The sequence below is a fragment of the Chrysochloris asiatica genome, unplaced genomic scaffold (assembly GCF_000296735.1).
Source record: "Chrysochloris asiatica unplaced genomic scaffold, ChrAsi1.0 scaffold00159, whole genome shotgun sequence".
Taxonomy (NCBI): domain Eukaryota; kingdom Metazoa; phylum Chordata; class Mammalia; order Afrosoricida; family Chrysochloridae; genus Chrysochloris; species Chrysochloris asiatica.
In genome coordinates this window covers 5,671,647-5,682,864 of record NW_006408677.1, presented here as the reverse complement: position 1 = coordinate 5,682,864, position 11,218 = coordinate 5,671,647, and the positions used below count along the sequence as shown (strand labels likewise).

At 36.0% G+C, this 11,218-nt stretch overlaps 1 protein-coding gene across 1 annotated transcript in view; it reads left to right on the top strand.

The window, feature by feature from the left end:
* IL1RAPL2 (interleukin 1 receptor accessory protein-like 2) overlaps positions 1–11,218 on the top strand; it is a 2,128,207-nt gene that overhangs the window by 2,014,026 nt on the left and 102,963 nt on the right. The window contains exon 6 of the mRNA XM_006871058.1: positions 6,166–6,295. Within this exon, the coding sequence (XP_006871120.1) occupies positions 6,166–6,295 (130 nt within the window). The remainder of the gene's footprint in view (positions 1–6,165; positions 6,296–11,218) is intronic.

Sequence of the window (11,218 nt, the reverse complement as noted above, 5' to 3'; positions counted from 1 at the left end):
TGGGAATGTCTACCTCAGAAAATTCTGGATGGGGCTCAGGATTTCATCTATCGCCCCATACTCAACAAAGGCTCAAAAAGAAGCCTATTTCACTGGGCAAATTCTAGAATCTCTTTCAGGTATTCTAATGAAGATATGCTTACAAACTTTCTGTAAACATATTTCCCTATATTCCTTTCTTTTCCACTTAAATATCCATTTCCTTACCTATTGGTAAGGGAAATCAATATCCACAAGATAGACAAGCACCTTAACATTAATTCCCATCTTTATCCTATCAGACTATTCCTCAATCACTGTATCACAGAGCCTTGTTGTTCCAAGGTTGAGTATACATCACTATTTACCTCTGTCCCATTTAGCCCATGCAAACCTACCTAAGTGTTCCCCTATCTTGCTTGTTCTTTCATACCCTCCCCTTCATTGTATATTGCCCTCCCCATCACCTGAGCTATAATGCAACTAACTCCTAACCTGTGCCTTATTGTCCCCTTCCTCCCAACTTTGGTAACCATTAACTTTTGTTTTCTTAGTATAGAAATCATTTCTTAAGCTTTTACAATGATGGTCTTATGCAATATTTGTCCTTTAGTGACTAACTAATTTCACTCAGCATAATGTCCTCAAGATTCATTCATGTTATAAAGTGTTTTGCAGGTTCATCGTTATTCTTCAAGGTAACATAGAATTCCATTGTGTGTATGTATCAAAGTTTGTTAATCCATTATTCCAATGATTGGCACTTAGGCTGTCTCCATCTTTTTGCTATTGTGAATAGTGCTGCTATGAACATTGGTGTGCATGTATCTACTTATGTTCTGGCTCATATTTCTTGTGGCTATATACCAAGTAGAGGAATTGATGGATCATAAGGTATTTCTATTACCAACTTTCTGAAGGAGCACAATACCATTTTTCAGACTGGTTGAACCATTTTCCAGCAGTCCCACCAGTAATGTAGAAGTGCTTGAGTTTCTCCACATGCTCACTAGCATTTATTATCCTTTGTTTTTTTTTTTTTTTTTTGGACATCATTGTTATTGTTGGTGTGAGATGCTATCTCATTTTTGTTTTGATTTGGATATCTCAAAAGGATAATGATTTCTTCATGTTTGTTGGCTGCCCAAATATCATCCTTGGTGAAGTGTCTGTTCATGTCCTGCGCCCATTTTTTAACTGGGTTGTCTTTTTCTTGTAGAGGTGTTGTAGTTTCCTATAGATTTTAGAGGTTAGTCCCTTGTCTGATATGTCGTTGCAAAATATTTTTTCCCATTCTGTGGGCTCCATTTTTACTCTTTTGGTGTAATATTTTGATGCACATAAGTTTCTAATTTTTAGTATGTCCCAGTCATCTATTTTGTCTTCTTTTGTTTGTGTATTTTTTGCAATGTTAATAGTCTATGTGAGTGCTGTATTAGAGCCCTTAAATTTGTCCCTATTTTAGCATTGATGACCTTTATAGTTCTGAGATTTACATTTTGGTCTTTAATCCATGATGAGTTACTGTTTATATATGATGTGAGATAAAGGTCTTGTTTCAATTTTTTGCATATCGAGATCCACTTTTGCCAGCACCATCTTTTGAAGAGACTGTCTCTGTGTTGATGGGTTAACTTCTGGGTTCTCAATTCTGTTCCATAATCTATGTATCTTTCATTGTACCAGTATCAGGCTGTTTTGACCATTGTTGCCATGTAGTAAATTTTGAAGTCAGGGAGTAAGAGGCCTTTAATTTTGTTCTTCTTAAGAAGAAGTCCTTTGTTTATCCAAGGACTCTTTCCTTTCCATACAAAGTTTTTAATCGTTTTTTACATCTCTTAAAAAAAGAAAAAAGTTGTTGGAATTTGGATTGGGATTGCATTATATCTGTAGATTGCTTTGGGTAGTTTTGACATTTTCACAATGTTAAGTCTTCCTATCTAGGAACATGGTACTTGCTTTTATTTTTGTAAATCGTTTTTGGTTTCTTGTAGTAACGTTTTGTGGTTTTCTTTATATTGGTCCTTTGTTTCTCTGGTGAGATTTACTCCTAAAACATTTCATCCTTTGGGTGGCTATTGTAAATGGTATTGTTTTCCTAATTTCCTTTTCAGAGCTGTCATTATTAGTACAGAGAAGTTCGAATGATTTTTGTATATTGATCTTGTACCATGCTACTTTGCTGAATCTTCCAATGAGTTCCAGTAGGTTTTTTTGTCTGTTTGTTTTTTTTTAATGAGTCTTTGTTGTTTTCTGTGTAAAGAATCATATTATCTAAAAATAGAGTTTTATTTATTCGTTGCCAATTTTTGTTGTTGTTGTTGTTGTTGTTAAGTGCCCTTGAGTTGGTTCCAACCCATAGCGTCCCTGTATATAGTTACCAAGGAGTGGCTGGGGAGCCTGAACCACTGACCATGTAGTTCAAACTGACTTTGGAGTCCAGTGCATTAACCCACATCGTCACACCAGGACTTTGCCAATTTGAATGGCTTTTAATTTCGATCTTGTTTTATAGCTCTGGCTAAGACTTCCAAAACAAAATAGAAAAGGAGTGGTGATAAAAATCCTTTCATATTCTCAAAGGGAAAGCTTTTAGTTTGACTCCATTGAGAGGAATGTTGGCTGTTGATTTTGTATATATGCTCTTAATCATGTTGAGCAATTTCCCTTCAATTCTTAGCTTGTTAAACATTTTTATCAGGACTGAGTGTTGGAATTTGTCAAATGTCTTTTCTGCATCAATTGACATGATCATGTGGTTCTCTTCCATTTTTTTTTTTTTTTAATGTATGGTGAATTACACCGATTATGTTTCTAATGGTAAACCATCTTGTATCCTTTATATGAATCCCACTTGGTTGTGATATATTATTTTTAAGTAGTGTTGTTCTAAACATGTATCCATCTCCTCTAGATTTTCAAATTTGTTGGAGTACAACTCTTTATAGTATTCTATTATTATCATTTTTATTTCTATTAGTTATGTTGTGACATCATCCATGTGATTTCTTATGTGTGTTATTTGTGTCTTTTCTCTGTTTCTTTCATTGGGTTTGCCAATGGTTTGTCAATTTTATTAATCCTGTCAAAGAACTATCTCCTTGTCCTGTTGATTCTTTCTATAGGTTTTCTGTTTTCTATCATTTATTTCTGCTCTAATCTTTATTATTTCTTTTCTTTTGGTGACTGTAGATTTACTTTGCTGATCTGTTTCTAATTGCTATAGATGTTGTAGTAATGTGAAGATTTTTGTTCTTTCTTCTTTTTGGATGTGTACATTTACTGCTTATAAACTGCTTCTCAGCACTGTCTTGCTGTGTCCCAAAGTTTTTGGTATGTTGTATTTTGTTTTCATTCTCATTTATTTCTAAGAATTTAAAATGTTTACCTTTTATTTTTATTTTTTACTACCCAGTATCTGTTAAACAGGGTGTTATTCAGTTTCCATGTATTTGATTTTATTTCCTTGATCTTCCTGTTGTTGATTTCTAATTTTATAGCATTGTGATCTGAGAAGATGCTTTGTAATATTTTGATGCTTTTTAAATTATGGAGGCTGGTTTTGTAGCCTAACACAAGGTCTATTCTGGAGAATGTTCCATGTGTACTGGAAAAGAATATGTACTGTGCTGTTGTTGGGTTGAAATCTCTGTACACATCGCTGTTCCTCAATATCATTCTCCTAAATTCCTTACCGGGCCATTCCAAAGCCTGCACTCCTTTTAATTGATATTATAGGTTATGTCTTGCTTCTACACATGAGCAAACATTTTCTGTTCCTTTTTAGGCATTGTTGTTGTTGTTAAGTGCCATTGAATTTGATCCAACCCATAGTGACACTATATAGGGTTTCCAAGAAGCAGGTGGTTAGCTTGAACCACTGACCTTGCAGTTAAATTGACTTTGCAGTCTGGTACATTAACCCACAATTAACAGGACACCTTAGGCATTGTGGTACTATTGTATTTTCAAAAATTAGATGTATGTTGGTATATTCTTAAGCACTTTGATTGCCTCCTGGTAGATTTGATCAAGAGATAGACTTCTCTTTTCACTTCTCTTACTACTCAACTCAGAGTGCTTTTAGTAGGTGTTGGTTATTTATGCTCTTCTTGTATATAATCACTAGTACTGGTTCTTGCTTAGATGGTGGGATTTGTATATGGTGTGGTTGTAGCTTGGCTGTATGACTACAATTGTTGTCTCCTGTTGGGTAAGGCAAGGAAAGAAAAAGCCCCCCAAGATGGGGGGGGGGAGAAAAAGACTGGACACTAAAGTCCCAAATCACCAAAAAACAAACCAGCATAACAACTCAGAAAAAAATGTAGCAAAATATTAGTAAGACTATGTTGTTGTTGTTGTTAAGTGCCATTGACTCGATTCTGACCCATAGTGACCCTGTGTTGGGTTTCCAAGGAGCAGCTGGTGAGCTTGAACCACCAACTTTGCAGTTAAAATGACTTTGCAGCCTGGCATTTGCCCACAGCGCCACACTAGACTTTGTTGTTGTTGTCAAGTGCCATCGAGTCAGGAACAGACTCATAGCAACCCCATGCACAGCAGAATGAAACAATGTCCGATTCTGGGAAAACCTCACTACCACTGCCACACTTGAGTCCATCAATGATGCCACCTGGCCAATCCATCTTGATAGGGGTCTTCCTCTTTTTCTCTGACCCTCCACCTTACCCAGCATGACATCCTTCTCCAGCGACTGTTTCCTCCGGACAATATGTCCAAAGTATGAGAGACGAAGTTTAGCCATTTTGGCCTCCAAGGAGCATTCTGGCTGCACTTCTTCCAAAACAGATCTATTGGTTCTTTTGGCAGTCCATGGCACTTTCAGTATTCTCCTCCAACACCACAACTCAAAGGCATCAATTCTTCTACGATCTTCCTTATTCACTGTCCAGCTTTCGCATCCATATGAGGCTATTGAAAATACCATGGCCTGGGTCAGGCACACCTTAGTCCTCAAGCTGACATCTCTGCTCTTCAATACTTTAAAAAAGTTCCTGTGCAGCAGATTTGCCCAATGCAATACGTCATCTGATCTCTTGACGGCTGTTTCCGCGAGTGTTGATAGTTGATCCAAGAAGAATGAAGTCCTTGACAACTTCAGTCTTTTCTCCACACCAGACTTTAGTGCCCCTTTTTTGGCTTCTTGCCTTCAAAGCTGCCTGAGAAATTTCAAGATGTTCTCATTGCACTTTATGATGTAAGTCAAGGCTTTTTTTGTGGTCATTTTTCTCCTTTTTTGCCTCTCTCATCTCCTCTCAAACCTGTTCAGGTGTTTCCCTTAATAAGAATCAGCCCAGGGCTTGCCAAACATGTTCCCCTTTCTTTGATTCTGTGCCCAATGATCCTTGATTTGCAGATTCTTATGCATGCATAGTAGAACCTTCCCTGGGGGGTGTTCACTCACTCAGATATCCCCTCTGGTCTCCAGAGTGGAGGTGGGCAAACAGAGGAAAATAAAAGGATAAAAAAGAAATGTTCACACCATTGTCTCTGACGATTGATCAGACTTCTGATATGGAAGTCCTCTCTTGGCCTACTCTTTCCTGTTCAAAAGGCTGCATTGTGACTTGCTGGCCACTGCAAATTAGAAAACACCTCCTTTCTGGCTACTTCTTTATATGTACTTTTTATAGATTTTTTTTTTAATTTAAAATTTTCCTTTTAGTTTTCATTATCCAACTTTTCTTAGAATAAGCATATTTCCCTAGTATAATCTTAATGGTACTAGAAAAACTATTATTATATGATGTATTTTCACTGAACAAAAATTAACTTACAGGTTTGATTAATAGTAGATTCAAACACAAGTCCAATTAGAAAGTAAACAGTAATTAATACTCTCAAAAGAGAAAACTAAAAAGGGATTCTTTCAATTTTATTCTTTTATATAAGTTCCTAGGATGGAGGCAGTAAGAATAAGCAGTTATAAAATCTGAATAAATTTATTTACTTTTTCATTTTTTCATAAAACCTTGAATTTTAAATTTTCTCAGAAATCCTCATAACTATTTAAAATTGTTCTCATGTATAATGCAAAGATGATTGGAAGAAGAGTTGAAAAATGGGTCACCTCAGAGTTTTCCTCTGGATGTTAAGTGGCCCCTTCCTGTCTCCCAGTGATAACCAAGTGCTATTTGCTCATTTATTTTTCTCTGTCATTCTCAGGTAAGCCCCTGAACATACCTTGCAAAGCATTCTTCGGATTCAGTGGAGAGTCTGGACCAATGATCTACTGGATGAAAGGGGAGAAGTTTATTGAAGAACTGGCAGGTCACATTAGAGAAGGTGAAATAAGGTACAAGACTGGACTTGCTTACCTTTCTTTGTTATCTTTGCAGTTAAGGAATGAAATGTCCTAGATGTGCCTCTACTCACGAGTTTAATTATTATACCTCCAAATCATCCCATAATCTCAAAGCTGATCTAGTGGCGTAAGTAATGCTGACTACCTTAAGAAATAAAAGTGTGTATAAAATCTTCTACTATAATATTTCCCATTTTCTAAGAATATCCACTCTAAGTGTTATGACTTCACAAAGTTACCTAAGCAAACTCTTGAATTTCCAAAGTTTGTTGCTGTTAAGAGTCATCAAGTTGGGTCCAAATCATAGCATAACAGAAAAAAACACTGCCAGATCCTGCACCTCAAAATTCTTGCTATTTTTGAGGCCATTGTTGAAGCCACTGTATCTACCTCATGAAGGGTCTTCCTCTGTTTCACTCACACTCTGCTTTACATAATGCCCTTCTCCAGGAACTGTTCCTTCCTGTTGACATGTTTTGCAATCCTCAATTCCATGGAGCATTCTAGCTGTAGTTCTTCCAAGATAAAGTTGTTCATTCTTTTGGGAATCCATGGTGTATTCGATATTCTTCAATAACACCAGAATTCAAATGCATCAGTACTTTTTTGGTCTGCAACATTCATTCTCCTGCTTTTGAATGCATCTGAGACAATTGAAACTGCACCTTAATTCTCAAAATGAAATCTTTTAACATTTTGTTTTTGTTGTTAAGTGTCTCCAGTCAGTTTCAACTCATAGTGAACCTCTATAGTATTCCCAAGGAGCTGCTGGTGGGTTTGAACCATCACCCTTGTGATTAGCAGTCCAATGCTTACCCCACAAGGCCATACATTCTGCAGCAGATTGGCATTAAGCAACACATCCTTTGATTTTTCGACTGTTGCTCCAATGAATGTTGATTGTGGATCTAAGTAAAGTGAAATCCTTGGCAACTTCAGTATTTTCTGTGCTTTCCATGATGTTGTTTACTGGTTTAGTTGTGAGGATTTTTGTTTTATGTTGAGATGCAATCCATATGGAAGGATGTAATTTTTAATATTTAATGTAAAGGCTTCATGTCCTCTTCATTTTTTGCAAGCAAGGTTATATCATCTACATATACCATGCTGCCAATGAGTCTTCGACTAATTCTGATTCCTCACATTCTTGTACATCAACATAACTTCTGAGATTTGCTCAGCATACACATTGGATAATTATGGTAAAAATATACAACCCTGACACACATTTCTTCTAATTTAAAATCATACAGTATCCCCTTTTTCTACTCTAATGACTGCTCTTATGCAGGTTCCACATGAACACAATTAAGTCTTCTGCAATACCCATTCTTCACAATGTTATCCATAATTTGTTATGATCCCCACAGTCGAATGCCTTTGCAGAGTCAATAAAACACAAATAAACATCTTTCTTGTATTCTTTGTTTTCAGCCAAGATCCATCTAATATCAGCAATGATTTTCCTCTTCCCAGGTCTTCTGAATCTGAATTCAATTTCTTTCTGCAACCACTTTAGAATTATCTTCAGCAAAACTTCACTTGCCTGAGATATTAATGACATTGTTCCACAATTTCTACATTCTGTTGAATCACCTTTCTTTTGTATGGACATAAATATGGGGACCCTTACAATAGACAGGCCAGGTAGTTGTCTTCCAAATTTCATGGCATAAATGAATGAGTGCTTCCAGCATTACATTTGTTTAAAAAAATCTCAACTGGTATTTCATCAATTCTTAGAGACCTTAACAAAACAAAACAAAAGCATTTCCTTAAGTGCGTGTTGGACTTCTTCCTTCAATACCATCAATTATTGAGTATTGCTACTTTCTAAAATAGTAGAACATCAACCTTTTTGGGGGGACCATAAGATCCTTTAATATTGTAACTCAAGGCTTGATTTTTTTCTTCAGTTCTTACAGCTTGAGAAATGCTGAGCATGTTCTTCCCTTTTTGTTTTCTCACTTCAAGTGTTTGTACATTTTATTATAATTTTTTGCTTTGTCTTCTAGAGCTGCCCTTTGAAATTTCCCATTTAGTTCTGCTACTTAATCATTTCTTCCATCACTTTAGCTTCTCAAAACTCAAGAGCAAGTTTCAGAGTCTCTTCTGACATCCAGTTTTGTTTGTCATTCTCTTGTCTTTTTAATGACTTTTTGGTTTCTTCACGTATGATCACAGTCTACAATTCATCTGTTCTTTGGTCATTATTGTTCAGTATGTCAAATCTGTTCTTGAGATGGTCTCTAATTTCAGGTGGGATACACTTCAGGCTGTATTTTGGCTCTTGTGGACTTATTTTAATATTCTTCATCTTAAATTTGAACTTGCATATGAGCAATTGATGGTCAGTTCCTCATTCTGGTCTATGACATTGAGCTTCTGAGTTATCTCTTTCCATAAACTTAGTAGTTTTGAGGTGTATAGTCTCAGTTTATGCTATTGAATAAAATATATTCACAATTAATAAGACATTGGTCCTATAAAATTCTATCATGAGATCTCCAGAGTAGTTTTTATTACCAAGGCCATATTCTCCAACTATTGACTCATCTTTGTTTCCATCATGTGCTTGCCAATTAAAATTAAAATTATCCATGCATCTTGATTTTTATTAGTTAACAATCACATGCTTGATCAAATTCAAACTGCATACAATGGTAATAATCTTCAATTTTCTCACATTTCACATTAATTGTTGGTAGGTAAATTTAAATTTTGTTGTTGTTGTTATGTGCCATGGAGTTGGTTCCAACTCATAGCTACCCTGTACAGGGTTTCCACAGCTGTAAATCTTTATGGGATCAGAAAGCCTCATCTTTCTCCCACAGAACAGCTTGTAGTTTCGAACTGTTGACCCTGAGGTTAGCAGCCCAATCCGTAACCACTACGTAAGCCATCAGTAGTCATATTAATTGTTCTTCCTAGTAGGTATGTGGATGTTATCCTCTGATAATGTTGCATTTTAGGATAAATCCTTAAATGTTCTTTTTGACAATGCCATTCCTCTTGAATTTGTCATTTTCAGTATAGTAGATAATATGATTGTCGCTATAATGTCTAGGATATCTATCAATCTTTATGCTTTCTCTTTCAATTTTGATGACTCCCAATTTTCCTAGATTCATACTTCATATATTCCATGTTCTGATTATTAATGGATATTTGGAGCTGTTTCTTTTCATTTTGAGTCATGTCACATCAGGAAATAAAAGTCCCAAACATGTCATTAAAGTTGACTCCATTTTGAAGAGTCAGCTCTTCTACAGTTGTATTTTGAGTGATTTCCAGCCAGAAAGGCTAATCTTCTGGCACTGTTTGAGTCAGTATTCTATTGCTATTCATAAAGTTTTCACTGGCCAATATATATATTTTTTAATTTATTGTGGCTAGAGTGAAGGTTAATATTAGCTAATATTCAACACATCATACATACTTTTATTCATCTCAATAATTGCATTCCTCTCAATGTAACACCACGTATCCCACTTCCTCCTTGTGTTTCTTGTTTTTATTCAGCCTTCTTTGCAAACCATTCTGAAATGTGCCCTTAGGTAAATGCTGTCATCCTCTCTCTCTCTCTTTTTATCTCAAATGGTTTTCCATTCTGTGTTGTGCATATCTCACTAGTGTTTTCTCCCTACCCCTGTATAAATGTCTGTTGCGAGCTAAAAATTGAGCCACAGGGATGAATTCTATTCTAAAATTCTGTCTCACCAGTAAGCCTGGTCTTTTTTATTATTTTATATTTTGTTCCACATTTTCTCTCATGCTACCCTTTCAGAGTGATCCCTTTCAGAGAAGTTGGTAGTGGTTGCTTCTGGTCTCCGGACCCTGCAAAAGGATTTTCCACTGGTCTACTAGTCCATTGGACTAATTGTTTCTAGATACCTTTAATTTTCCTCCTCTTCTTTGTTCAGGACAAGGATAGACCAATTGTTCTACATTAGATTGTCATTTATGAGGTTTTAAATCCCAGTCACATCTCACCAAAGTAGGATATAAAGCACTGTCTTTATGGACTTTTTCTCAAGTAAACAGCCAGGTCCTTCTTAACCGTGTTTGTTTTAGTCTGAAAGCTCTGTTGGAACCTGTGTACCATTGGCAACTCTGCTGATAATTGAAATACTGGTAGTATATCTTCCAATATCACAGAAACATTGCAAGACATAGTAGTACAATAAGACATATGAGTGATAGATCCAAAGTTTAGCTTATTGCTATCTCACTCAGTCACAGAAAAGTTATAGAATTTGTAGGTGACTCCCCTGACAACTGTAAAAATAATCATTTATTACCTGTGATCAGGCAACCTTCATCTGTCATAGGTGTTAAGTGAGGTGGCTGTGGTGGTGGTGTTGTTGTTGTGCTGTGGAGTCAGTTCCGGCTTACAGCGACCCTGTACAGGTTTTCAAGGCTGTAAATCTTACAGGAGCAGAAAGCCTCATCTTTCTTCCATGGAACAGCTGGTAGTTTTGAAATGCTGACCTTGAAATTGTCAGCCTAATTCGTAACCATGAGGTGGCTGTAGTAAGTTGATAATCAGTCTAAATAAACTGACTCTTGTTCAATAGTGTTTATTTTCCCAGTAGCACTGTTCATCTTGAATATGTCTGATACTTCATATTAACTACTCCTTAGACTTCTTTTCACTCTCTTATGTATAGTTAGTTATCAACTCCACTGGTTTTCTAACCCTATGCATGCATTACCTTTTCATTTATGCAAGGATACTTCAAAAGTTCATGGAAAAATTCCATTATCTTTTAATTCCATATTTTTACCAACTTGTTTTAGCCCCCTCATAGAAAGGAATAATAGCTCATTTTTCCTTCTTCACTTACTCTGCTGGATTGCCTTTGAGAAGAAATGTAGGTAAGCTAGAAAAATAAACCACATTCAAAATGTTAA